Source organism: Leptosomus discolor, chromosome 11, assembly GCF_034619465.1.
Source record: "Leptosomus discolor isolate bLepDis1 chromosome 11, bLepDis1.hap2, whole genome shotgun sequence".
In the NCBI taxonomy this organism is placed as follows: domain Eukaryota; kingdom Metazoa; phylum Chordata; class Aves; order Leptosomiformes; family Leptosomidae; genus Leptosomus; species Leptosomus discolor.
In genome coordinates, this window is record NC_141401.1 from 17,143,921 (window position 1) to 17,170,505 (window position 26,585).

Sequence of the window (26,585 nt, forward strand, 5' to 3'; positions counted from 1 at the left end):
GTCGATGCCAGCAAGAAAAGAAATCCTGCTCCCACCTAAGATTACTTGCCCTGGAAAATCCATTTCTCGCTGAATCCTGGTGCTGGATTTCTTGCTGTTAAACAGAGTGTGGTTTTGGGGTGGCACATGAACATTTTCTATCATATAGGAGTAGTTTATCATAGAGTGGTTTGGATTGGAAGGGACCTTTAAAGGTCATCTAGTCCAGCCCCCTGGCTTCACTAACAGCTTCATATAGATCATTGCCTCTTTTTTTTCCTTCTTTTTCCTCAATCTGCTGCTGAACTCAGACATCGATAATGTGAATTTAGATGACTACAACATCCACGTCATTGCCAGCGTGTTCAAGCAGTGGCTTCGAGATCTACCCAACCCTCTTATGACCTTTGAGCTCTATGAGGAGTTTCTGCGGGCAATGGGTAAGGAGTCCCCCTTGCTACCCCATTCCCTTGGCAGAGGGAAACAGTGACCGCTTTTAGTGCCAAACTTTTTATTTACTGTGGGCCAAAACCAGCTGGTTTTGCAAATTATATTTACCTGGTTTCAAAGTCTGATTTTTTTGGCTATAAGGGATTTTTATGCAAAGCCACAGGCAGTTCATTCTCACCTTTGGGGGCATGCATTTGCATTGCAGCAGATTTCAGCCCAAACCATTAGCGAGAAGATCCATCTTTTCAGTAGTAAAAGTAAGTGTTAAGAAGGTATAATTTTAAATAGGAGGGGGAAGCAGAAGCCGCCTCTGAACATTGGTTCTTTCTTTGCAGGCCTCCAGGAAAGGAAGGAGACGGTACGAGGAGTGTATTCGGTCATTGACCAGCTCTCCCGGACCCATCTCAGCACCTTGGAGCGTCTTATCTTCCACCTAGTGAGGTATGTTGGGCCAGGGCAGCTTTGGGCAAGGGCAAAGAGAGGATGCTCGGGCATTCTTCATACCAAAATAGCTGAGGCCAAAAGCAGGTGTTCAAGGGGTGGCCCCAGAGCTGTTTCTCCAAATGATGCTTATATTGGTGAGCAACCTCCACAGCGCTTTAGTCACTTGTGGTGCCTTCGGGTCCGTGGTGCTTCTCACAGCTGCAGGGACAGGCTTTTTGGGTGGACAAGGCCGGGTGTTTGCCTGCCTTCTGAACACCTGATATCTCTTTAGGTTTGGCTTTCTCCCTCGAGCAGAGCAAAGACGAGGGCAGAGCAGTGTGCTTGCTAGCAAAGCAAGATTGCACTGTAGAACTGTTATCTCCTCTGTTCATCCATGGCCATGTGGAAGAGGTACAGTGGAGGTGCCTTCACCTCTTTCTTTCTTAATCCCTTTTTTTTGTTAGGATTGCCCTCCAAGAAGAGACCAACCGCATGTCAGCTAATGCCTTGGCCATCGTCTTTGCTCCCTGTATCCTCCGCTGCCCTGATACGACAGACCCACTGCAGAGCGTTCAGGACATCAGTAAAACAACCACGTAAGAACATGGTGCTGGACAATCCAGGTCCATAACCATTACCATGTCAACACTCACATCTTGATAACCCTTAGTGTGGTCAAATGACTCAAGAATAGAGAGCTGTAGCATGGAAATTACAAACACATATTAAATGCATTTTCAGGAAGATATTTCATATTTTCTCGATCCCCAAGAAGTTGTTGAACGGGGATTTTTAAGCGATGAAGAATCCACAAGAGCAGATCAACTTGTGCTCCTGCCCAGCACATCTGAGCAGGAAAAGGCGGAGCTTTTTGATGTGGTTTTATAGTTAATCCCATTTATGGCAAGCAGATCTTTATTCTTACTTAATTTTGTCTTTTTTATTTGAGGAGGTGAGCTTGTTTGATCTGCAGCAATATTAATATTGCGTACCTAGATTTCTTTAAAGTACTTGACATAATTGCAAAAGTTTTACAAAGAAAAAGTTAAGTGCTTGCCCAAATTCAGTCTGTCTGGTATTAAATACATTTAAAAATAGATAATGGAGACGACGATAATAATGGAAACCATCCAGTGAAGGGCCAGGCTTCTGAAAGAGGTGGTTTTACCTCCAGTAAGTATTAAAATGGTTGAAAACCAGAACATGCTTGGAGACCAGCTGATAGGAGCACTTGTCCTTCAACAGGATTTATTTGTAGTTTCTCCCTTAGACTTTAGCTATAACACATCCTTTAATTTTATTACGTAGAAAGGATTATTTTTTTTTTCTCCAAACACACTCCTGGCAGCATTAAATAGCCAGCTCAGCTAAACAAGCTTGCTGCAGCATTACTGCATGAAAGCGAGTTAGAAGCAACCTGCCTTTCCCAGGTTTGTATTTACTTGAACCCTCATCCAAGGGGGTAAATTTCTCTGGTGGGATCCTTGGAGGTCTTTAATTTTTCTAGTCCAAGTCTCTCGATCTATCCATAGCCTGTTATCACTCTTTTTTTAGGGGAATTTCCACTACCCTTTGGTTTTCAGCTGGAGCTTTCTCCCTCCATGCCTTTCCATCAGCTCAGATCTTCAGGCAAGACAGAGACAGCTCAGATCAAATAATTTCCTCCTCACATTTTGCTTCTTTTGGGTTTTTTCCCTCCTTAGTTGCGTAGAATTAATCGTCATTGAGCAGATGAACAAATACAAGGCTCGTCTCAAGGACATCAACAGCCTGGAGTTTGCAGAGAACAAAGCCAAGAGCCGCCTCTCCTTGATCCGCAGATCAATGGTGAGATGCCAAAGCCATCTGTGTCCCCCTCCTGTCCTCTCCTCGCCCCTGAAGGAACCCTAACTTACCTTCTCCTGCTTATCCCAGCCTCTCAAACCCCTCACAACCTCCCCCACCATCTCCCCCAGGACAGGGACCTTCAGTCCTGTGGTGGCTCCTCACCTTTGCAGGAGTAATAGCAAAGCACAAAGAGGTGGGAACAGTCTGTGGAAATGTGGTCACTCCAGCTCAGACACTCCTGATCAACGTTTCCACCTTCATTTGAGCTTGTTTGGTCCTGGGTTGAGTCAAGACTTTTGTTGACTGGCTTGATGTCGCCCCATGGGAGACCTGGACCATCCTTTTTCATGCTCAATTGCATTATCTAAATGCAAAATGAGGTCCTCAAAGGCTCTCCCTGCTCCCGCACCGCCTTTTTGGGAGCTGCAAACCCATCTCATTGAGCTTCCATGCTTCCTGGGGGGCCGTTGGGCTGCAGATGCACACTGCGCTTGGCTTGGGCTGCAGGAGAGGGACGGACTTGGCGCAGCACGGTCATCCCAGGCTTGGGTTAAAGAGCCAAGCGGCCCCTCTGCTTGGACCTGCCCACTGTGGTCCTCAGGGACACGTTGCTCCTGCTTTTTGGGGGATGAAATCCAAGCAGGGGCTGTCCAACGTTGTGGGGCTGGTGCTGCAAAGCTGCCCCACTCATTCCAGTTAAAAAATAAACAAACAAAAACCATAAAAAATAACAAAAACGGGTTTTTTGGAGGGGCAACGGCATGTGCACTCTAACCTTCTGCTTTCCTTTTCATCTCCTCTCTAATCCAGAAACCCGTACTAATTGCAGTTAGATTTATGAGCATAACCCGCAGTTCAATCCCGGTATGTATTAACTGCAGCGCACCCTGCGCCAGCCGCCGCGTCCCTCCGTTGTGTGTCACCGCCACTCATTCCAGCCTCGTCCCACCGGCCATTGTCCGTGACGTTGCCCGCCTAGTCCCTGAGTGGGTGCTGCTCCTCAGGGCCACCATTTCTCCCACAGGTCCCCCGGGTGGCAGGAGTTTGGGACAGCCAGCGTTTGGCCATGCCTGCACGCAGCTCCTCGAAAAACTGCTTTCCCTCCTTTTCCTCTTCCTACTTACTTTTTTCTTTTTTTTTTTTTTTTTTTCTTTTTCCATCCTGTGCTTCCCTCTTTTTTTGCTTTGCTTGACTCATCCCTTCTGTTCCCACCCCAATTTCTGCTCTACTCAGGATGCGTTTCAACATCAAGTTGCTTTCGCAGTGCTGCTGTATCTTGAGGTGGTGGATAAAAACCCCGATTTGGATGCCTCGGAAACCACAAGGCATCCAAAGGTCTCCTCCACCTTCTTGGAGGAGGAGCACCACCACCTTGAATGCAAGGTTGGGACACCTGGGTTTGAATTGGGAGGGGTCCAAGCCCTGTATTCCCCAACTCCATCCCAGCTTGAGTTTGAGTTCTCAGTGAGACCACGATGGGCAAGAAAAGCACCTGCAGGTTTTTGGGGATGCTCATGGGGCTGTTTCCCTTCCTACCAGATTCAGCCTATGCTGCTTCTCCCCATCCTTCAGCATCTGTGAGGGTTAGGAGATGGAGAAGAGCAAAATTTGAGCTCTGCTCCCCTGATGCCGTTTTGCAAGCACACCAATTCACAGGGGCTTAAGTCCACAAGCTGGTGGGATTTTTGTGATCTCTGGGTTTTTGGCTAATAGGATTCAGGTAGCTGTGCTTCAGCTCAGGAGTCCATGGGAGAAGGTGTCATCAGAAGAATGCTGGGGCACGGGAGCGCCTTCACTGCTGAAGAAAGGTCTCCGAGATGTGATGTTAAAAGATAAAAGATTAAAATGGAGCAGGTCTCATTTTTAAAGGAAAAAAGGGAGGCTCCATTACCCTACAAACCTGGTCTGGGCACATGGAAGGTCTGGGGCATCAGGAAGACCCGGGGATGCCCCAGCAGTAGGTTTAAATAGCATGGTTTCTGTCCTACGGGGAGAAAAGCTGTTTTGCAATGAGCTCTTCAGCTGCAAGGAGATGCAGATTCATCCTGGATGATGGTTGTCAGGAGGAGGGCAGCAAGTGATGGTGCTCAGGCTGGTCAACATCTCCTAAGTCCTGGTCTGTCCGGGATCTTGAATTTAGAAGATGAGATGTGTTTGGTTATGATAGTTGTTAAGATAAAAGCTTTTTAATGGCCATGGTGTCCCTCATTCCTCCAAATCCATCTTTTTCTTCTATTCCATGAAGCATATCCGTAGAGCTCGTCCTCAAAAGATTAAACCAGCTGCATGTATAATATTTCTCCATATATACTACCCTCCTTTGAGTCCTTTTTCATTGTCAGTTTTAATATTAAAAAAATAGGTGGCTCTTCAGAGCTGCATTAAATCTTCCCGTTTAACTGTGGGCACAAAAAATAACATCTGTTGTCTTATGATGGACCATTGGAGGTGGTCTTGGTTTCTGGATCTCATGTACATGAGATCAGAGCATGGACAACACGATTAGGTGTGAGTTACCATTTGCTGAAGGAGTCAGTGGAGACACTTGCAGTGCTCAAGAAGTACCAAGGGTGGGTGAGGGAAGGATGTGAGATACGATCTAACGATAAAGTGGGAGGCCGGGTGGCCTGAAATCAAAGCCCTGGTGATGCTCCCACCCAAAGCCAACATGGCCACCTGGCAGGTCAAGATTCCCATCACATGGGCTGTGGGCTTTGCAGAAACCCATCCTGCCGCCAGCTGGGCTTGCTTGGAAGTCCAAGTTGCGCTTAGTCCGTCAGCTGGTCGCTGGTCCATCAGTGCCATCATCACCGCCTCCATCTTCACCACCTCCATCCTCACCCCCTCCAATGTGTTGAGTCTTTCTGGTACCTCTCCCCGCCTGGGGTGAGATTTTGGAGGGTTCTGGGTGCAACCGCTGGCAGTGCATTGAGGACCGATGGCCAGGGCCGTCTTCTTCGCTCCTGGGGAGAGCAGTGTGGTTGGCATCTGAGATGTTTGCAAGATCACCTTGGCTGGTGATGGTGACACCATTGTCTCTCTTCAGGGCAAAGGACGTGTGCGACGCGGTGCCTACCCCAGCCCAACATCTCCTGTTGCCGTGCGTTTGCCTTCAGTGACGGATGTCCCTGAGGAGACCATGAGCAGCGAGGAAGCCATGGAGATGGAGGTGACGGAGCAGCAGCAAGTGGCCATGCAGCAGGAGGAGAAGGTGCTGACCGAGCAGATTGAGAGCCTGCAGAAGGAAAAGTGAGTCTGGCCAAGGGTTCAAGCCACATCCCCTAACTATAGGTTACCTATGGATGTCGCTTGACATCGTAGGGTTGATGTGCTGCTCACAGGGTGACCTGGAGGACTCCATCCCTCCGTGATCTCTTGGTGTATGTGCAGCCCTTTCTTCTCCTCACCTTTTTGGTCCTGTTGGGTCAATGGGGCTGGGTTGGTTTTGGCAGGGAGGAGCTGACGTATGAGATGCTGACGCTGGAGCCTCGTGCCTCTGACGATGAAACCCTTGAGTCTGAAGCCTCCATCGGCACCGCCGACAGCTCTGAAAATTTGAACTTTGACTCCGAAGGAGCCATCTCCGATCGCTCGGGTAAATCCAGGCGTTCTTGGGTTTATCATAGAACGGTTTGGTTTGGAACAGAACTTCAAAGATCATCTAGTCCAACCCCCCTGCAATGAGCCAGGTTGCTCAGGGTTTTTTTTTGTAGCTTGCATGGGGCTTAGGTGGTTTTTCCTGCCCACGGGAAATTTAAAGCCAGCTATTCAAATGTGTGTAAAGAGAGGGGTTAAGGGTTAAAACACGGGGACCTGGGGACATGGGTGGTAGCACCCAGGGTTTGCCTGGGAGGTGAGCACTCCTCCAGTGCTGCTGCATCGTCCTGGGTGATGCTGCCTCCAGCAAGATGCTGCGTATGTTGTCCTGGCTTCATGGCATGTGCCCCCCAGGAGCGGCGCTGAGATGCTGGGTGGTTGCGGGGTGTTAATCCTCTGGTGGCCCTTCCCTCCTGCCAGAGAGAAGCATAGCACTTACCTCCCTGCGCCCCGGCAAGGCGGAGGGGCCGAGCCGGCTGCGAAGGCACCCCAGGACGCGGCCAGACCTGGCGGACCCAGCCGATGCCTCCATCTCCTCCTCCTCCTCCCAATCGTCCACCTCCTGCTTGCCCCACCTGCCCAGGAAGCGCTTCCAGATGTACTCCAAATCGCCTTTCTACCGAGCAGGGGGTTCTGGCGAGCCCCCTGAAACCCGGGCGAGCCCCGAGGGCTTCACAGGACCTTTCCGTTACCCTGAGGACCGGCCTCAGTTCACCACCCGTGGGACATTCAACCCGGAGAAGGGCAAACAGAAACTGAAGAGTGTGAAAACTTCGCCCCCAAAAACCAAAGAGCCCCCGGATGGGGGGACTGGGGGGGGACGCAAGAGAAACCCCGAGGCCGACTGCACCGCCACCCAACCCCTTGTCCTCCTGGGGAGCAATGAGTTCATGGTCTGAGACGTTCCACCCCGGGGATGTGGTGCGCGCTGGAGCATCCTCCCCGTCGGCAGCACCGGCAGCGCACCCGATGGCTTCTGCGTCAACGCCAGGAGGATAAATTCTTAATTAAATAGGCCGATGGGGGACGGTTTTAATGGTGGCCTTAATGGTTGGGGGGGTTGAGACCTTCAAGGCGGGGCAGGGGGTTTGGACCGGGGATGGGGGGGCACTGGCCGGCTCCTGAGCCTTTCCCCTCGGAGCATCCCACGTCTCGGAGCCTCGCGCGGCCAAAGCCTTGTGCCAAACCGCCGTCGGTAGGAGAAGACCAAGCCTAAAAAACCCATGGGAGCATCCCGAGCCGCTGCTGGCTCCACTCCAGCCAGCCAAGCCCTCCGCGCTTTAACCACCTCATCCACGCCAACACCAAGCGCATGGAAAAGCATTAAAATCTGCCAAAAATCACTCTTTTTTTTTTTTTTTTTTTAATTTTTTAATGTGACCTAACCACCTTTCCTCTTTTTTTTTGGAGACCATCAGTATTAAAAAAATAATAATAATAATAATCAAGGACTACTTGAAGCTATATTTGTTTATATGCTGGTTACTGGAGTTTGTTGTAAATATATCTATTTTTATTATTTTTTTTAATATTTTTCCCCAGACAGAGCTTTTTTTTAAATTTTTTTTTTTTTTTTTTGGCCGGGGGAGGAGGGAAGAGATGGGCTGAGCCATCCTGGCAGTGTCACCATCCGTCACTTGCTGGTACCGCCTTGCTCTATACGTTGAGTTTTGTTTTGAACAAGAAATCCCTGGAGGTGTAATTAGTAGGATTTAAAAACAGTGCCTGTGACAGAACTAATCGGCAACTCTAGCGAACGACTTGGCTCTTAATCCCTCCTGTATCATTGTGATCAGCACCCTCGGTGGCACCCGGAGAAGCTCCAGCTACCGGAAAAGTTCTGGAAGGGCAAAATTAGGAGACCTGGGGCCCTAATGAGATTAATAAAGGATGGATCCGTCCTGTCAGATGGGCTGGGCGTTGCAGGTTGAGGCTTGTCCCTTCCCAAAACACTACCAAAAAGGGGGGAAATACCAAAAAATTTAGTTTTCCGGAGCATTTTGTGGTTTGCCAGGCATCCCCGCATCTCTGGGTTTAGTCAAGCTGCCCTTCAGTCCCCTCTCCCCCTGCCCAAAGGGCGGTTTCTTTCGAGGGATGATTTATTTATTGGGTTTGTTTGGGGTTTTTTATTTTATTTTTTAAATGTTTAAATTTTTAATTTTTTTTTTTTTATTCTTTTCAATGGGGGAAAGTGATAGATGCTGCAGGGAGGGTCGGGGCACGGGAACAGCATCTGCCTCAGCATTGCAGCCTGGGAGCGGAGCAAGACCAGGTCAATCATCCCCTATCCGTGGGGGAAAGCGGGATTTTACCATCCCCAGATGGAAAACAGGGATTTGGGGACCAACCCAGATGCCCTGGGAAGGTGGGGGGTGACCATGATGTGGAAGCTCCTGGGGAGCCACCCCAAATCCCCTGGAGCTGGGACTGGCTGGAGCATCCCCAGCGCTCTGCACCCAAACCACCTGTTTTAGAGCCTCTTTGTCCAAAACCCCAGGAATTCCTCTCAAAGTGGCCAGGCTCCGGGCGAGGAGGGCCCTGAGGGCGGGTAGAAGGGCACCATCCTCATCCTCAGTTTTCTTACCCTGGTGGCACAAGAGCAGCCGGGACGGTGGATCTGCCTTAGGCAGTGCCTCCAAATATGTGTGTGTATATATATATGTATGTATATGTATTTCTTTTGAGATATATATTCTATATATTTATTCCCCATATATATATATTTAAATATATCTAAAGAAAATATATTTTAAATGTATATATTTAAATATATATTCTATATATAAAGAAATATATATAAAAGAATATACTCTGTATAAATAAATATATGTATGAAAGAATATATAAAGAATAAATGTTTCTTTATATATTTTATTTCTTTTATATATAATACATATTTATATATAAAGAAATATATATGACATATATATGGTATATAAAAAGAATATGTATTTCTTTATATATATTTTTATGTATTTCTGTATGTACAAAGAAATATATATGTTTCTTTATATATATATTTATGTTTCTTTATATAGGGAGTAGATATATATACAGAAATATATAAAAATATATATACCATATATAAAGGATATATGTTTATATATTTTATCTGTATTTCTTTATATATATGAATGTATAGAATATATATAAAAATATATTTCTTTATATATATAATATATTTGTGTGTATATATATGAAGAAAAAATAACTGAAAGAAATATGTGTGCATATATATATATATCTCTCTCTCTCTCTCTCTCTGTTTGTACCAAACGCCCCGGCAGAGGCTGAGCTGGCAGGCGGCGCTGGGCCCCCAGGTGTCTGGGGCAACGGGGTGTTCCAGGGTCCCCGGCCGCCACGTCCCCCCGGCAGCTCCCCCGGCTCCTGCCCAGCCCTCCCGCCCGCAGCCGCCGCCGTTGGCAAAGGGGGTTTTCCGGAGCGGCGTGAATGTACTTACTACTGGAAAGGAGAGGGGCTGTTAATTATTATTATTATTATTTTTAATGGAAATTTTTTTAAGTAATTTATAAGTCTGCTGCGTGTAAATTAAAACTGAAGTCTGTATTGTACGAGGATATATTATCCTGTGTCATCCGCGCTAGAAACTGTTTAAAAAAGGAAAAAAAAAAAAAAAAAAGAGAAATAAAAGTGTAATTCTACAAAGGCGAAGGGTTTGTGGTGCCCCGCAGCCGGGGGCCGCTGCCGCTGGTTGAGCCCCCAGATTTCTGCCGGGATTGGGGTTTTGTCCTCCTGCCGTCAGGCCGTAGGGGTGTATTGAGTGCCATTTGTGGGGTTACCTCAGCTCCTCCCGGCTCGGCGAGCCCCGACCCCCCCTCACTAAAGAGCCATAACGAGGAGCGCTGGGTGCTGTGTTCGATGCGGGGGGACGGCGGCTCCCCGGGGCCTCCGTCGGTGCTGCCGGCTCAGCGCTGTGCACTTGCTGCGTTCGTCCTCTCCATGTCCAGGCTATTTCTGCTCGTCTTATTTACATACAGATTAATTACTTCTGCTCAGATGATCTTTAATTTATTTATATTCAGATTATCTATTTTCATCTTACTTATATTCAGATTATTTATATTTATTTTATTTTTATTCAGATTACTTATTTTCATTCTATTTCAATTCAGATTATTTATATTTAGTTTATTTATATTCAGATAGTTTCTTTTCCATTTATTTGTATTCAGATTATTTCAGATTTTTGCTATTTGCTATTATTTATGTTCAGATTATTTATTTTCATTTTATTTTTATTCAGATTATTTTCATTTTACTGATATTTAGCTTACTTTATATTCAGATAATTTATTTTCAATTTATTTATATTCATACTATTTCTTTTTCTCTTACTAATTTCTATTCAGATTATCAATATTCAGCTGGCGCCCACCTGCTGCCACCCCTGTCTGAGGAGGGGGACCCCCAGTCAGTGGCACAAGGAGGCTGGCTGCAAAAGCCCTCTTTATTCAGAGTATAAAACTGGGGGGGTGGGGACAGCAGGAACCCCCTGGGACACAAGCACAAGGGTCCGTCACCACGTGTCCCCCAGGATCGCAGAGCTGAAGTCACGGCGGGGGGCCCTACACCCCGGGAATGAGGGACAGTGATTATGGCTGGGGGGGCCACCCAGCCCTAGGATGGCATCACCCCCTGGCCAGTGTCACCCCTGGGCTGGGGTCATGCCCCCAGGCTGGCATCACCCCTGGATGGTGGCATCACCCCCAGGCTGGAATCACCCCCAGCCAGTGTCACCCCTGAGCTGCTATCAACCACAGGGTCGTCATCGTCTCTGTGCCCAGCGTCACCCCTAGGCTGACATCATCCCCAGGCAGTGTCACCCTGGGTCTTGTGTCGTACCCCAGGCTGGCAGCACTCTTGGCCAGTGTCACCCCTGGGCTGGTGTCACTCCCAGGCTGGCATTACTCCTGGGCTGGTGTCACGCCTCAGGCTGGCATCATCCCCAGGTACATGTCACCCCTCGGTGGCAGTGGGTCCCTGTGGGTGCCAGTGCCACAGCAAGGGCACCTTGCCTGGGTCCATGGGTTCCTCCAGCATTTGAGACAGCAGCACCCATCGAGGCACCCACCCCAATGAAGTGTTTCTGGTCCATGTGGTACTCGGGGACATCCCTGTGCCACCAGCTGTCCCCAGTGAAGCTGGTCCCACATCCCAGCTGCTGTCAGCATCCCGTAGTCCTGGCCATTACCCTGGAGATGGGATCGCAGGCACGTTCACACCCCGCAGTACCCCAGGGCAAGGAGACCCAGGGTGGGGGTGACAGGGTGCCAATGCAAGGTGACAGACAAGCTGGGTGACATCGTGGGGCGGGGAGGTGGTCAGTTCTTGAACATGTCGCACAGCAGCTTCTCCATGGGGGTGTTGCCGATGGTCCGGCGGAAGAAGAGCAGCTCCACACGCTCAGAGGAGATGAAGCGCAGTGATGGGAGGAGCAGCAGCAGCTTCCCGAACCTGAGGGACAGAGTGGTGGCTATAGGTAAGTGTCCCCACCCCTGGTGTCACCCATGGGGACGTGGGGACAGCAGTACCTGACAGGTTGCCCAGGGTAGTGAGAACGGTTGTGCTGGCCCAGCATCACCTGCGACTGGTCCTGCAGGTTCTCTACCTGCTCGGGGTCTTTCAGGCCACGGGTCTCTGCAGGGACAAGGTGGTGATGGGGTGGGGACACAGGAAGAGGCAGCAGCGGGTGCTGGTGGGTCCCCTCACCTGGTTTGAAGAGCACCACGGCCTTCATGCAGGCAAATTCGGTGGGGTCGACAGCCAATGCCTTGAAGCGACCAAGGGTCTCCTGCAGCGCCCGCACATCCAGGGTGGCCGGCAGGAGCTTGCCAGGGGCTGGCTCAGGGACAGCCAGCAGCGGGCAGCTCTCCAGGGGCATGGACCACTGGATGGCACAGAGCAGGAACAGCTCACTCCATGCTTCCTCCAGCAGAATCACCTGGGGAGAGGTGGGGGAGCCCCAAAACCCCTGTCACCCCCAAACCTCCAGCATCCTGCAGCCACCATGGTTGGTTGGGCTGAAAAGCATCTTCTACAGGGGGGGAAGCCCAAACGCCTGCAATGAATGTTGTGGGGATGCTCCAGCCATCCCCATCCCACCGGTTGCCTACATTTTTGGGTGTCCTCATTGCCCCATGGGGGACCCCAACCCCACCTGGTCACGGAAGGGCAGGTTGGAGAAGACGGGCAGGTTTTTGGCCCATTTCACAGCCATGAAGAGGAGACGAGCAGAGGTCTCATAGACATTTTCGGGGCTGGCTGCCGGGTATGGTGCCACCTGGTACTCGCCAGCTGCGCGCTCTGGCTCGCTGCCTGTCACATCCACTGTCTCATCAGCTGTGGGACCAGAAGAGGATCCTGGTGGTCACCACAGCATAGGGACAATCCCCACCAATCCTCTCCCCACCAGCAGCCACCCACCATCCTCAGGCTCCAGCTTGGCGCAGGTCTCAGCTGTCATCAAGCTGGCCATGAAGCGATGGTTGGTGGGCGGTGTGGGCACTCGGGGACCTGGGGTGACAGCGATGGTGGCACCGGGACCACGGGGAGCTGGACAGGGGGTTGGGGCGACTTCACGGGTGGTGGCCACATGCTCAGGGGGCAGCTCAGTGTCCAGCTCGATGCTGTCCAGCCGGACCTGGGCTGTGCTGCGGGGCTGGCGCTCGTTCTGCACAGCTGCGGGAGCAAGGTGGCATCAGCGCCGGCCACCTTGCCATCACCTCCCACCATCTGTCATCATTTGTGTCCCCCACCCATCTCACCATCCTTGTTCATGCCAGCTTGCAGGCACTTCTTGAGCCGGCAGGCCTGGCACTGGTTGCGGTGCGCCTTGTCCACTGGGCACAGCCCTGTGCCCGCCTGGCACCTGTGGGGAGAGGTGGCACCCTGTTCCTGGAGGGTCCTGTCCCTGAGGGGTGTCCTGCCCCCGTGGGTCACATATCCTTGGGGGTGCTTTGTCCCTGTTGGGTGTCTTGTCCCCCCCACCATGGGTGTCTTCCACCCAGTGGGTGCTCCACCCCGATGGGCACGCTGTCTCCAATAGGTGCCCTGTCCCAATGAAGGCCCTGTCCCCCGTGGGTTCCCTCTCCCCTGTCCAAGGATGCCCTGTCCCAGTGAATACCCTGCCTTGACAGGTGTCCTGGCCCCATGAGGGTGCCCAGGATTCGTCCCCAGGTCCCTGCCCCATTGGGTGCCTGTCCCCTGGCCCCTGACCTGCTGGGTTCAAGTTCCCCTGGGTCCCTGACCCACTTGTTGCCCACACCCTAGGGTCCCTGCCCTGCTGGGTGCCCATCCCACAGGACCCTACCCTACCGGATGCCTATACCCCAGGGTCCCTGTCACACTGGGTGTCCATCCCCCTGGTCCGTACCCCACTGGCTGTCCAACCCCATATCCCTGTCCCGCTCGGTGTCCATCCCCTGGATCCCTCTCCCACTGAGTTCACATCCCCCTGGAACCTATCCCATTGGGTGCCCTTCTCCCTGGTCCCTGCCCTGGTGGGTGTCCATCCCATGGGTCCCTACCCCACTGGGTGCCCAGCCCTCCAGTCCCTGCCCCACGGGGTGTCCATCTCCTGGGTCTCTGTCTCACTGGCTGCCCATCCCCTCACTCCCTGCCCCGTAGGGACCCCCCACCCCTGTTCCCACCTGTAGATGAGCTTCCTGCGGACGCTGCGCTTGAAGAAACCGCTGCAGCCGTTACAGGCGTAGATGCCGTAGTGCTTCCCGCTGCTGGTGTCCCCGCACACCTTGCACAGCAGCACGGGGCTCAGCGCCTTGCCAGGGGCTGGGCTCAGCCCTGTGAGAGTGGAGCCAACACATTCGAGGTGATTTGGGACATTCTGGTGTCCCTCGTCCCTCCCTCCCACCAGTTCCTGCTGCCCGCCCCCAGCATCCTGGTGATGGGGTGACTCCCACCTCCACTGGTCCAGCCCAGGGATATGGATGGGGACACTTCAGGGACTCCAGGTATTGCACATGGGGTTTGGCATCTCCCCATGTCCCAGCACCTGGATGCTGTGGGATGAGCTCTCACACAATTTTTTTGTTAAAAAAAAAAAAAAAGGGATGAAATGGTGTCCCTAGGGGTGGGGATACTGGGTGTCCCAGTAAGGCATCCCAGACAAGTGCCACAACCAGGGACTGGAGGTGTCCTGGAGACGGGCCACGGCTGGGGACACTGGGCTCCCAGCAAGGGGCTGGGGGCATCCCAGAGAAGGGTCGCAGAAGGGGACTGTGGGGAGCCTGGAGAAGGGCCAGGGACCAAAGGCATCCAGAAGAGGGTTGTGGCTGGGGACTGCAGGCACCCTGGAGAAGGGCCATAGCTGGGGACCCTAGGGATCCTGGAGAAGGACCGTTATTAGGACCATGGACATCATGGAGAGGGTTGGGGACTGCAGGCATCCCAGCCCAGAGAAGGACCACAATGGGGACCCTCAGCATCTTGGAGAAGGGTGAGAGAAGCTGAGAACCCCAGATATCCCAGAGAAGGACCACAAGGGGGACCTTGGATATATTAGAGTAGGACCACAGTGGGGACTCCAGGCATCCTGGAGAAGGACCATGACAGGGACCCCAGCCATTCTGGAAAAGTATCATGATGAGGACCCTGGACGTCTTGCAGAAGGACCATGATGGGGACCCCAAACATCCCAGAGAAGAATCATGATGGGGACCCTGCGCATCTTGGAGAGAAGGGCTGAAAGGGACCCCAGGTATCTTGGAGAAGGACCACAATGGGGACCAAAGGCATCCAGGAGAAGGCCCATGATGGTGCTCCCAGGCATCTTGGAGAAAAACTACAACGGGAGACACCAGGCATCTTGGAGATGGACCACAATGGGGACCCCAAGCATCCCAGAGAAGATCCATGATGAGGACCCCCAGGCCTCATCATGGAGAAAGACCACATCTGGGACCCAGCCATCCCGGAGAAAGACCCCACCAGTGACCGCGGTCCCGCCATGTCGCATGCCCTCAAGCAGAACACCACCTCTTACCCGTGGGGCTATCATCCAGCCCGGCGCTCACCACCGACCCCGCTGGTGACGCAGCCATCCTGGACCTGGTGTTCCTGACCTCTCCCTCTCCCCTCCCTCTGGATCCACCACGGTGGGTGCACCAGGGTCTGGTGAGGCGGTGGGTGCTCCAGCAGCTCTGCGGACAGCGGGGCTCTTGCCTTGCTCTCTTCAAGGCAGCTTAGTGGCGGGTGCTGTGTAAGCAGCCGCCTCTTTGTCACCCTCTTAATCTTTAGTGTCTGTGCAGGGCGGGGGGGCGGGGGGGGGGGGGGGATCAATCAGCCACGCGATGAAGAATTAAAAAGGTGCTGAGCCCCAGCCCTGTAACCCTAAACCCTGCGACACCTAAGCCACCCCCTCCACGCGCCACCGCAGGCCACTGTGGGGGTGTCACCCTGCCACCACGTGTACCCCCCACCCAGCATTGCGAGGCTCTGAGGTTGCAGCATAGGTGGGAGATGGGGCTTGGGGTAGGGACCCCCATATGTGTCATCCCCTCCTCCTTGGTGCCCACCGGGTCCTGTAAGCGCATAAGCCCTTTGCTAAGGCGGTTAGAGGGGAATAACGAAAAGTGGTAATTAAGGGGGGTAATTTCCCTGCCCCCAAGTAATTAATTACCAGCCCTGGAGGTAATCCGCCCTGGGGAGGGAGGATGCTCGGTGAGACCCCCTTGTGCCTCAGTTTCCCCTCCGGGGGGGGGACAAGGGCCCCTGGGGGCATTGGGCTGCTGACGCCGCAGCAGGTGGGGGCCAGGTGGCTCCCGGGGTTACGCAACTGCCACTAAACCCTCGCCGTGACAGGGCAGCACAATTTGGGATTTGAGGGCTTTAGCCACTAAACCCCACCCTGCCCAGCTCAGGGGGATGGCGGGTGGCCACCGTCACCCGGCCCAGGTTGTCCCCAGGGATGGGCCAGGCTGCTGTTGGGGGTCCCCAGCCTCCGGTGTACTCCGGGGGGGGGGCTCAGCCTGCAGCCCTGGGGGTGTCGCTGCTGTCTGTGGCCCCAGCAGAGGCGTCCCAGGGGACAGGCGCTGGCAGCAGGTCCCTGCTGAGGGCTGGTGGCAGTGACACCAGTGGATCCGGGGGCTGGGGGTCATCCCTCCCTCATCCCTGCCTGCTGCATGGCAGCATCATCCTGCCTGCAGCATGGCTCCATCCCCACTGCCTGCAGCATGGCTCCAGCATCCTGCCTACAACCTCCTTCCGTCCTCCCCTGCCTGTGACATCGCTCCATCCCCACTGCCTGCACCCTTGCTCCATGTTCCCCTGCCTGCAGCACGCCTCTATCACCCTGCCTGCAGCATGGCTCCAGCCTCCCCTGCCTGCAGCACGTCTCCACCATCCTGCCTGCCTGTTAGCATGGCTCCATCTTCCTTGCCTGCAGCATTGCTTGACCTTCCCCTGTCTGCAGCATAGCTCCGTTACCCTGCCTGCTGCATGGCTCCATCCTGCCTGCAGCATTGTTCCATCACCTCTGCCTGCAGCGTGGCTCCGGTCACCGCTGCCTGCAGCATGGCTCCACCACGCCTGCCTGCAGCATCCTTCCACCCCTGGGACTCCCCGTCCCCCCCCCTGGGGTGCCCCATCCCACCCTGCAGCCCTCCATCCTGCGGTGGGCCCCCCGCCCTGACCCAGATCTCTGACAGCCGCCATCTGCGGCAGCGGCCACCCGCCTCCCTCAGCAGAATTATGACGCTGGGCTAATGCGGCAGGAGCAAGCTGTCACTTCGCCCTGCCCGTCCCTTGCCTGCAGCTCCAGATCCTTCAGCAGAACTTCACCCATGGGTCAAACAACCCCCTGTGCCCGATCCAGGGGTGCTGGAAGCACCCGCACCCCAGGGTGCCAGCCCACCCATGGGTGATGCGGGGATCCGGGTGCCTGGTGCTGAGGGATGCTGGGGAGCGGCCGGCATGGCGATACACGCTGAGTCGGCTAATTTGCCCATTCCTCCTCGCCGTCGGGTAAAAGCCAGCTCCAGAGTAGGGATTTGGGAGGGGGATTAGCTGGGCCAACCATCTGCTGCCGGCCAATCATCAGCATGCCCGTGAAAGCCAATAATTACAAAAATATGGTTTCCCACCCCGTTTCTCCATTATACCAAGCTGCGTGTCATCCTCAAGGTGAGGTCTCCACGGAGCAGCACCCCGTCCCCCTCGTGGGGCTGAGCACCCAAGATGGGCACCTGGGAGGCTCCACCTGGCCCATTTTCAGGGAGTGCCCCGAGCAGGCCTGACGCCATGGCCGAGGGGCTGCAGACGGCTGGGTGGGGGTGAAGGAGCAAACGTTAAAGCCCGCAGCGGGGTCGTGACTCGGCTCGGTGACAGATGCTGGGGCAGATGCCATAGGATTACCCAACCTAAAACCTTGGGATCTGCCCCCCTTCCCCCGCAGCAGGCAAAGAGTGTTTAATTACTAATTTACTAATTACCCAAAGATGCTGGAAACGGGCTCGAAACCTGTGGTCGGGAGCAGCCCCAAGGCTCCAGCCACCCTAATCCCACTGGCTGTGGGGAGCTGGCAGATGCACCCTGGCCAGGGGGCAGCTCAGTTGGGGTCATTGGGTGACCCAGGGAGGCACCACTGTCCTGTCAGCCCCAATCCTGCCAGTGATGGCATGGGGTGGTGAGGAATGGGAGGGGACAGTGAGGACAAGGAGGGGATGTTGGGGACCTGGAAGAGACAATGAGGACCAAGGGGAGATGGTGGGGACTAGGAGGGGACAGTGGGGATTAGGAGGGCGTATTGGGGATCAGGAGGAGATGGTGCAGACCAAGAGGAGACAACAGAGATCAAGAGGAGATGGTGAGGACCAAGAGCAGATGATGGAGATGAAAGAGAGATGGTGGGCAACAAGAGGGGACAACCAGGATCAGGAGGAGATGATGGGAATCAGGAGGAGATGGTGGGGACTGAGGGAAGATGGTGGGGACCAGGAGGAGATGGTGAAGACCAGGACAGGATGATTTGGAACAAGGAGGAGATGATGGCGATGAGGATGTGATGATTTGGAACCAGGAGAGGATGATGGAAACTAGGAGGAGATGGTGAACCAGGAGGAGGTGATGGGGACTGGGAGAGGATGATGAGGATCAGGAGGGGACAATGGGAACCTGAATGTTTTGATAGTGACCAGGAGACAATGATGGATGGTGGAGAGCAGCAGGTGACGGCAGGGACCAAGAGGGGATGATGGAGACCAGGACAGGACAAGAGGGACCATGTGGGAACAATGGGGAACAGGAAGGTGTGATGGAGACCAAGAGGGGACAGCGGCATGCAATGGGGGTGGAGATCATGAGGGGATAGTGAGGACTGGCATGGCGTGATGGGGACCAGGAAGGGAAGATGGGGATCAGGAGGGGATGATAGGGACTGGAAGGGGACAATGGTGACAAAGAGTGGCAAAGGGAACCTAGAGGAATGATGAGGACCAGGAAATGAAGATGGAGCCCAGGAGCAGCTAGTGAGGACCAGGAGGGGAGGGGGCACTAGCGATAAGAAGGAGGTGGTGAGAACCAGGACGTACATCAGGACAGGACAACGGGGACCAGGAGAGGATGGTAGGAATCAGGAGGGGACAAGAGCAACCAGAAGAAGACATGAAGGCCTGGGAGGATACACGATGGCTGTGGGATTGGAGGTGGCTGGGAAGGGTTAACGTGGCTGCCCAGCACTGAGCCATGTCCAGACCGGGCTCCGGTTTCAGCTATAATTAGCTCTTGTTTATTGGAGGCTCCTTAATAAACGGTGCTGTGGAGGTTGCCCGATGACACAGGGCGACAGCTCCCACGTCACCTGCCCCAAGCCCTGCCAAAGCCTTCGCTGACACACCACCCACCCCCCTCACCCCCTCCCCGTGGAGCAAGGATTAAAGTTTAGTGTGACTCTGGATCTGACCCCACGTACTGCCCTGGGGACACCGGGTCAGGGGCTGGGTACGGGCTGGTGGCCATCCCTTGGGCCACCTTCAAGGCAAGAGGTGTATTGGCACCAGCCTAATGGCTACTAGCTATCAGTGCATCGTGGCCACAGGGCCCAGTGTGTTGTGGCCACAGGGCCGTGACTCCACTGGGGTCACCCAAGGGGTTTGTTGATAAAACGTCACACCAGGATGGCTTTGTCCCCCTGGGACTGGCCCCGCGGGACTGGCTTGGTGCCACAGTGGGGCCGGTTGGTGTGGTCTGGGCACATTCCTGGGCACCAGTGGAGGTGTGTGCGGGTGCCAAGAGCAACCGTGGTGCTTGCTGGGAGAGGCTGAGGTCCTGCCCTGCAGCCGCCTTTGGAGCAGCAGCTGCTTGGAGACCACAGTGGAGCGAGGAGAACTCGGAGGCGTCCCCAAGGCAAGGGAGCAGGGCACAGCATGAGCGCCAGGGCTGGTGTGGTGCCCGAGGCTGCAGCTTCGGTTTCAGCAGGGCAACGTGGCACCACAACTGTTTGGGGAGAGAGAGGTCCCCAAGCTGGGGCTGGGCATGACCCCGTGTCCCCAGCTCTCTGCACATCATAGTTTCTCCTTGCAGATGAACCTTCTCATCCAGGTAAAGGGGGAGCCAACGAGGAGGGCACCCGCACGCAGGAGGTCCCACTTCTCTGCTATGGCACGTGGCACCCATGGACTACATGGCTGGGACCTGCCCGGTGCTGAGTCGGGGGGGGGGGGGGGGGGGGGCGGGGGCTGTGCAGGGTGTCCTGGGAGGCTGCTGCAGGCTAGGGAGGGGTGCTAGCAGGGAGGGGTGCTAGCAAGGGTGGGTGCCATCAAAGCTCCATGTCAGCAGAGGTGGGTGATATCAGGGGATGGGTGCCAGGAGGGGATGGGTGCTAGCAGGAAGAGTTGCTAGAAGGGTACAGGTGCTAGCAGGTGTGGGTGCTAGAAAGGGTGGTTGCTATCAGGGTTGTGTGCCAGCAGAAATGGGTGCCAGCAGGGATGGGTGCTAGCAGGGATGGGTGCCAGCAGGAATGGGTGCTAGCAGGGATGGGTGCTAGCAGGGATGGGTGTCAGCAGGGGATGGGTGCTGGCAGAGGCTGGGTCCCAGGCTCGCTCTGCCCTCTCCTCCCACAGGTGAGTGCCGTGGTGAAGACCCTGCAAGCCCTGGACAGGCTGTTCCTCCAGCCCCAGAGCTGGCTGGGCTCCTGGGTGCGACAGGTTTGGGGGTGCTGGCATGGGGACCCTGGCTCGGGCAGGGGGATGGCAGCAGTCCGGGCACGGACTGAGCCATGACACTGGTGCCCTGAGTCCCATCTCCCCTGCACCACTGGGGCTGATGCTGGGTGTTTGTCCCTCCAGGTGAGCAGCTCCAGGCAGGTATGTGCTGGCATCCCCTCTGTGCCCCACACCACCTGTCTCACCCCTGGCACAACAGGGCCAAATCCTGCACGCCCTGCCTTTTTCTCAGCACCCACGGGTGCTCAGCACCTAGAAGAGGTGGGAACCATCTCAGAGGGTTTCCCTATACATGGAGACCCAAGCTGTGCCCAAGCCACCAGGGGTGGGAGATGAGCCAGCAGGTCGCTGATGCTGACGGTGTCCCCAGGGCACCGGTGGTCCTGAAACATGGACAACTCCCCAGGCAATGGCTGGGGTGGCGAGCACAGCGACATTCTTCCTCTGTGAGGGCCTGCTAGGCCAGCACTTTGAGGTGGTCCCCAACGGGATGACTGAGCCCCAGCCCGGGGACCTGTTCCTCTTCCCACTGGCCTCAGGGGGCCCCAGCTGGTGGGCCGCCCACGCTGGCATCTACTGCGGTGATGGGGAGATCATCCACCTGGAAGGTGAGCCCCAGAAAGAGGTCATGGTGTGGGGACATCCCCATGGAAGGGACAAGGGGTACAGTGTCCCCTCTGCCCTGCAGGCAGCTCGGGGGTGTCCCCATCAGGGATTGTGGCCAAACACGGCAAGAGCCACCTCCTCCGGACACGGGGCCCAGCCAAGGTGCTGCGACAAAAGGGGGGGCTGGATGCAGCCGCCCTGCAGCAGCGAATCCGGGCGGCCATGGACCAGGCAGTGGAGTACAACGCCATCACCTGCAACTGCGTCCACTTTGCCCTCACCCTGCTGGGGCTGGACCAGCTGGCCGGTGCCGTGGTGGGTGCCACCATCATGATAGTGGGTGTCACCACTTCAGGCGACCCCAAAGCCTGCTTTTGTCACCACAGCCCATCTTCTCTCCCAGGTGTCCCCAGCGCTGCAGTGATGGAGGCCACAATGTGCCTGGGGGATGAGCGGTGCTGGAGTACCCTTCCCCTGGAGGCCAGCAATGCACCGTCAGCTTTGCCCCCTCCTTGCATAGCAATAAACAGTTGCACTAAGCCTGTGCCAATCTGCTTCGATTTGTGTGGTTTTCACTTTTGCTTTCCTTTTCCCAGAAGCTCCTTTCCCCGAAGGGGCAGGTAAGCATAAGCAACGTCCCACCCCTGCTGCACCCACTCCCTCCTGCCTCCTTAAAAGGGAGCCGCTGCTTTTTGCTCCCTATGTCCCACTGAGACAAACAAATGCCTCTTTAGTTGCTGCCACTTATTTTGAGCATCAAGTTATTTATCAAAAGAAATATTTGCTGGGCTGCTGGGCTGAAAACTGGCCAAAGGGCTGGACTGCACCCCAGGGGTCAATACTGCATTCAGACTGGGGCTGCAGGGAGGTCTCTCGGAGGCAGTGGGGAGGTCACTGCAGGACACACACTTTTGGAGCTGTCCTGGAGCTCCTCTGACTCAAGAGACTTTCCAGGATGTCCCATCTCACCTCCCTCTGTCACCAAAACTGGGAATATATAGTGGGGACAAGACACGGAGCCCTTCCCTAGTCCCCTCCCTGTGCTGGGAAATGCCACTACCGACCCATTTTCTAAGGGACACCCATGCCCACCAAACCAAGGGATCTGCAAGGCTGCATCCACCCACAGCAGCTGGAGGTGATACCCATGGGACAACGCTCAGTCCCAGGGGGATCCTTGGTGGGCTCTAACCGTGGCAGTGTCCCTGTGCCGGTGGCCACTGCGAGCTCCAGGTTGGCGAGTGGCCACAGCTTGTCAGCTCGCAGTGTGCCATAGCAGGCAGGTTGTTCGGCCTCGTGGTCCAGCACCAGGCTCACCACCTCCACGGTCATATTCCCCACACAACAGTTTTTGGCTGGCTGGCGGGCCCCACCAGTAGCTGCCACTGCAGCTTCTGCACCAGCAGCAAGGAGAGCATGGCATTGGCTGGGCGTGGTGGCCACAGGGATGGGGCAGGGATACGGCCACACTTTTCGTCCCTGCACAGTCTCCTGAAACCTGATGCTGTTGTTTGGATTGGGTTGCAGCCACAATCACGCTGTCCTTCCTGGTGGACGAGGCCACCAAAGGGTGCTACATCTAAAGAGACACTCATCCTGCAAGTGGGGCTTGGGGAAATTGCAGGGAGCTCTTTCCCCAGGTGCTTTGAGTGTCTCTGTCCTGGCCAGGGACCCCCACGTCATGATGGGACACCTGCCTGGCCAGTGGGGTGGCAGGATGGGCCACCTGTGGGTGTCCCACCGGAGTGACAGGGTGGCACTAGGGGGGCATTTCTTTTGCCCTATGTGCCATGCACGGCTCATGGGGATGGTGACAGATCTGGTGTGGCCTCAAGGGGACGAGCTCTGGGGAAGGGCAGCACAAAGGTGATGGGGCCAGTGCCTGGGGGGTCAGGCATAGCGGGGACTCTGCCAGACTGGGGCACACTGCCAGCAGGGCATCAATGGGGCACACTGCAGACCACAGACACCGGGGCAGGTGCATTGCAAATTGGGTTACAGCAGGGCAAGGTGGCAACACAACTGTTTGGGGACAGAGAGGTCCCCGAGGTGAGGCTGGGCATGATCCCGTGTCCCCAGCTCTCTGCACATCATGGTTTCTCCTTGCAGATGAACCTGCTTGCCAAGATAAAGGGGAAGATGGTGAGGAGGGCACTCGCACCCAGGCAGTCCCACCCCTCTGCTTTGGCAACGGTGCCCACAGACCACACGGCTGGGGCCTGCCAGTGCTGTGTGGGTGTGCAGGAGGGACGGGGAGTCCTGGGAGGCTCCTGTGGTCTGGGGATGGGTACAGAGCTGGGTGCTAGCAAGGTTGGTCCTGGCCAGGGTGGGTGGTAGCAAGGGTGGGTGCAAGGATGAGCCCCAGAAGGTGGTCACGGCGTCCCCATGGAAGGGACAATGGGTACAGGGTCCCCTCCACCCCGCAGGCATCTCAGCGATGACCCCATCAGGGATCAAGACTGAGTGCGGCAAGAGGTGCCTCCTGCAGACGTGGGGCCCAGCCAAGGTGCCGTGGCGGAAGGGAGGGCTGGATGTGGCCACCCTGCAGCGGTGGATCTGGGTGGCCATGGACCAGGTGGTGACGCACGATGCCGTCACCTGTAACTGCATCCACTTTGCATCCACTGTGCTGAGGCTGGGCAAAGCATCACCAGAACTGGGCTGGGTTCCACTGCCATAGTGGGTAGCCCTACCCCAGGGGACCCAGACACCTCCTCTGCCCAAGCGTCACCACAGCCCATCTCCTCTTCCACCTGTCCCCAGAGCCGCAGTGACGGAGGCCACCATGTACCTGGGGGACGCACGGGGCTGGAGCATCCTACCCCAGGGGACCAGCAATGCACCATCTGCTCTGGCACCCCTCTTGCATGGCAATAAATGGTTGCACTAAGAGCCTGTGACACCCTCCTTGATTTGTGTTGTTTTCACTTTTGCTTTCCTTTTCTCAGAAACTTCTTTCCTCAGAAGCTGCAGTGAGTGAAGTCCCACCCCTGCTGCAGCCACCCCCTCCTGCCTCCTTCAACAGCAGCCGCCATACTTTGCTCCCTGTGGCCCACCAAGATAAGCAGATGCCTCTTTCATTGCCAGCGTTTCATTTTGAGCATCAAAATATTTATCAAAAGAAACATTTACTGGGCCGCTGGGTGGAAACCTGGCCAAAGGGTTGGACCAGGTCTGCTTGGAGGCCAATCACCAGGGGATTTTCACTCATGTGCATCAGGAAGTACAAGAGGTCATGTTTGGCGCCAGCGCCTGCCGACCCACCCATCCCCGCTGCATTTCCCACAGCCCTTGGTGGAGGTGCCAGCAGCTCGGCTCTCACTGCTCCGTCCCAGGGACATCACTGATAATGAGCCTGGTAAGGATGTTCCCATCCTCGCACCCCTTTGCAGGCACCTCCCCGCACCACATTCATGCCGGGATCGGGGAGGGAGACGATGAACGGGGCTTGTCCCGGGACGTCTCCAGCTCAGAGAAGCTGGGAAGGAGGGGTGGCTTTTGCCCAAGCCAAGCCCTTGCGCCCGGCAGCAGCCATCAGGGGCAGGGGGTGACGGCAGGGTGGGACCCTGCCCTCTGTGCACGGGCAGGACGGCAGCACCATGGCACTGACCCCCATTTCTGGTCCTCTCTCCATGCAGGTGTCGAGCAGCTCGGTAAGTAGACTTTGGGGAGACCTCTGCTGGCAGACTGGGGGGCTCAGGGGGAGTTGGGGGCCAATGGGGATAGATCTGCCGCCTCCTCACATTCCTTCCCTGGCACGGTTAGACAAGGCAGCGTGAGGCATTCGAGTTTCTGCTGTACAAGAGTGTCCCTGGGCATGGAGAGATCTTTCAGGAGGTGTCAGAGAGCGAGTTGCAGCCTGGGGACATTGTGCTTTTCCCGTTGGACAACAGCTGGGGCAAGGTCATCCGTGGCTTCATGCACGCAGCCGTCTACTGCGGGGATGGAGAGGTCATACACTTCCAGTGTAAGCACCCGAGACCCTGCTCACGGTTTCAATACGGCGGTGGCCGAAAGGCAGCCGGTGCCACGGTGGCTGGGCCAGGGCAATGGGTGGCTCTCGGTTTTCCAGACACCAACACTGGGACAACCAGTGGTTTGATCAGCAAGGAAGGCTTCAAAGCCATGAAAAAGAAGAGGGGGAAATTCGAGATTTACCGGAAAAAAGGCGGGATCAACCTCAGCGACTTCCGTCAGAAGGTCAGGGAGGTGATGGAATGTGAAGCCAACTATGACTTGGGCACAAACAACTGCATCCACTTTGCGCTCTACCTTCTGGGCTTGGTGGACTTCTACAAACAACTGGTAAGCGTGGAGCTGGGTGTCACGGCCGTGGTGGGACTTCTCCTGCACCCACAGCCAGTCCTGCATTTGCATCCTGACCCGATTCCCTGTGGGGCGGCCCATGGGTGGTGGGGACAGTGGTGGGACAGCAGTGGGGACAGCTGAGCCCCTTGCACATGGACAGGTTTCTCTTGCAGGTGGTTATCAAAAAGGAAGGTGGCAGCAGCGGCAGCTGGGCCGTGAGTATCCCCATTGTGAGCCCTCCCCAGCGGGGCTGTGGGGTCCCTGGGAAGTTTTTGGGGTTCTCAATGAGGGCTGGGTCACAAGGAGGACTGCGTTTTCCCCAAAGAGGGCTGGGATCCCCTGGGGGTTGGGGGTCCATGGGAGAAGAGTGGAGTCCCAAGAAGGGTCCTGTCCCCGGGAGGACGGTGGGGTTCAAGGTCCGGCCTCGTCACCAGTAGGGCTGGGTTCCCAAAAGAGGGATGGACTCCCCTGGAGGACTGTGGTGTCCTGGGAGGGCAGGGTCCCCAGGAAGGCTGTGGGGTCCCTGGGAGGGAGTTCTCCCCAGGAGGGATGGCGTTGCCAAGGTGCTGGAGTTGCCAGCAGAGCTGTTGTGTCCCCTCAGGGCTGGGGTACCCAAAGAGAACTGCGGGGTCTGGGAGGGCTGGGTTCCCACGAGGGCTGCAGGGTCCTCAAAAGGAGCTGGGGTACGTAGCAGGGCTGGGGTCTTTGGGGGGGCTGCGGGGTCACCAGGAAGCCTGTGAGGTCCCCGAGATGGGTGGGGGCCCTGGGAGCCCAGTGAGGAGCCCAAAGTGGGCTACGGTCTGCAAAGGGGACTGCAGTCCCTGCGAGGCCTCTGGGGTCCCAAGGAGGGGTCGGCTCCAGCTGCCAGCGCTGGCAGGGGATGCGGCTGCAGGAGCACAAAGGGCAGGGCAGGGGGTTGGGGCACCGTCCCCCCCCTTTCCAGGCCACCTGCAGCCCCCAGCCCAGCACTGCAGAGGAGGTGCTACATGATGCGAGGGATGGCAGCAAAGCGTCACCACAGCCCATCTTCTCTCCCAGTTGTACCCATTGCCGCAGTGATGGAGGCCACCATGAACCTGGGGGACCAGCGGGGCTCGAGCATCCTTCCCTGGGAGACCAGCAATGCACCGTCTGCTCTGGCACCCCTCTTGCGTGGCAATAAATGGTTGCACTAAGAGCCTGTGACACCCTCCTTGA

At 55.6% G+C, this 26,585-nt stretch overlaps 4 protein-coding genes across 7 annotated transcripts in view; 3 read left to right on the plus strand and 1 right to left on the minus strand.

The window, feature by feature from the left end:
- MYO9A (myosin IXA) overlaps nucleotides 1-7,175 on the plus strand; it is a 149,629-nt gene extending 142,454 nt beyond the window's left edge. For 2 of the 4 annotated variants that reach the window (XM_086471908.1, XM_086471910.1), the window contains 8 exons: nucleotides 291-419; nucleotides 765-870; nucleotides 1,317-1,448; nucleotides 2,556-2,679; nucleotides 3,490-3,543; nucleotides 5,726-5,928; nucleotides 6,132-6,274; nucleotides 6,697-7,175. In XM_086471908.1, coding sequence (XP_086328034.1) covers nucleotides 291-419; nucleotides 765-870; nucleotides 1,317-1,448; nucleotides 2,556-2,679; nucleotides 3,490-3,543; nucleotides 5,726-5,928; nucleotides 6,132-6,274; nucleotides 6,697-7,175 — 1,370 coding nt within the window. The remainder of the gene's footprint in view (nucleotides 1-290; nucleotides 420-764; nucleotides 871-1,316; nucleotides 1,449-2,555; nucleotides 2,680-3,489; nucleotides 3,544-5,725; nucleotides 5,929-6,131; nucleotides 6,275-6,696) is intronic. The other 2 variants (XM_086471911.1, XM_086471909.1) reach the window with 1 other exon arrangement.
- Nucleotides 7,176-11,618: 4,443 nt separating this feature from the next.
- Nucleotides 11,619-15,356, minus strand: NR2E3 (nuclear receptor subfamily 2 group E member 3). The gene is made up of 8 exons (XM_009957875.2): nucleotides 15,299-15,356; nucleotides 13,947-14,097; nucleotides 13,062-13,165; nucleotides 12,721-12,975; nucleotides 12,455-12,636; nucleotides 12,007-12,238; nucleotides 11,829-11,934; nucleotides 11,619-11,751 (listed from the first exon to the last, which is right to left on the minus strand). Exons 1-8 carry the CDS (start codon nucleotides 15,354-15,356, stop codon nucleotides 11,619-11,621), a joined length of 1,221 nt encoding a protein of 406 aa, XP_009956177.1.
- A 4,962-nt stretch (nucleotides 15,357-20,318) lies between these two features.
- LOC147414699 (uncharacterized) lies at nucleotides 20,319-22,663 on the plus strand. Its single transcript, XM_086471334.1, has 5 exons — nucleotides 20,319-20,447; nucleotides 20,598-20,615; nucleotides 20,881-21,082; nucleotides 21,163-21,543; nucleotides 22,608-22,663. The coding sequence occupies exons 1-5, from the start codon at nucleotides 20,319-20,321 to the stop codon at nucleotides 22,661-22,663; spliced, it is 786 nt and encodes a 261-aa protein (XP_086327460.1).
- Nucleotides 22,664-24,247: 1,584 nt separating this feature from the next.
- Nucleotides 24,248-26,565, plus strand: LOC147414700 (uncharacterized). Its single transcript, XM_086471417.1, has 6 exons — nucleotides 24,248-24,438; nucleotides 24,719-24,733; nucleotides 24,846-25,047; nucleotides 25,153-25,385; nucleotides 25,562-25,603; nucleotides 26,427-26,565. The coding sequence occupies exons 1-6, from the start codon at nucleotides 24,316-24,318 to the stop codon at nucleotides 26,445-26,447; spliced, it is 636 nt and encodes a 211-aa protein (XP_086327543.1). The 5' UTR covers nucleotides 24,248-24,315; the 3' UTR covers nucleotides 26,448-26,565.
- Nucleotides 26,566-26,585: the final 20 nt, after the last annotated feature.

Coding starts and splice junctions, on each gene's coding strand:
- NR2E3 (XM_009957875.2), bottom strand. CDS start 15,356: ATGGCTGCGTCACCAGCGGGGTCGGTGGTGAGCGCCGGGCTGGATGAT. Junction 12,976..13,061: donor AGCTGGCATGAACAAGGATG/GTGAGATGGGTG, acceptor TTGCTCCCGCAG/CTGTGCAGAACGAGCGCCAG. Junction 11,935..12,006: donor CGTGGTGCTCTTCAAACCAG/GTGAGGGGACCC, acceptor TTGTCCCTGCAG/AGACCCGTGGCCTGAAAGAC.
- LOC147414700 (XM_086471417.1), top strand. CDS start 24,316: ATGTTTGGCGCCAGCGCCTGCCGACCCACCCATCCCCGCTGCATTTCC. Junction 25,386..25,561: donor TGGACTTCTACAAACAACTG/GTAAGCGTGGAG, acceptor TTTCTCTTGCAG/GTGGTTATCAAAAAGGAAGG. Junction 25,604..26,426: donor GCAGCAGCGGCAGCTGGGCC/GTGAGTATCCCC, acceptor CTTCTCTCCCAG/TTGTACCCATTGCCGCAGTG.
- LOC147414699 (XM_086471334.1), top strand. CDS start 20,319: ATGGGTGCTGGCAGAGGCTGGGTCCCAGGCTCGCTCTGCCCTCTCCTC. Junction 21,083..21,162: donor GGAGATCATCCACCTGGAAG/GTGAGCCCCAGA, acceptor TCTGCCCTGCAG/GCAGCTCGGGGGTGTCCCCA. Junction 21,544..22,607: donor GGGGGATGAGCGGTGCTGGA/GTACCCTTCCCC, acceptor ATTGGGTTGCAG/CCACAATCACGCTGTCCTTC.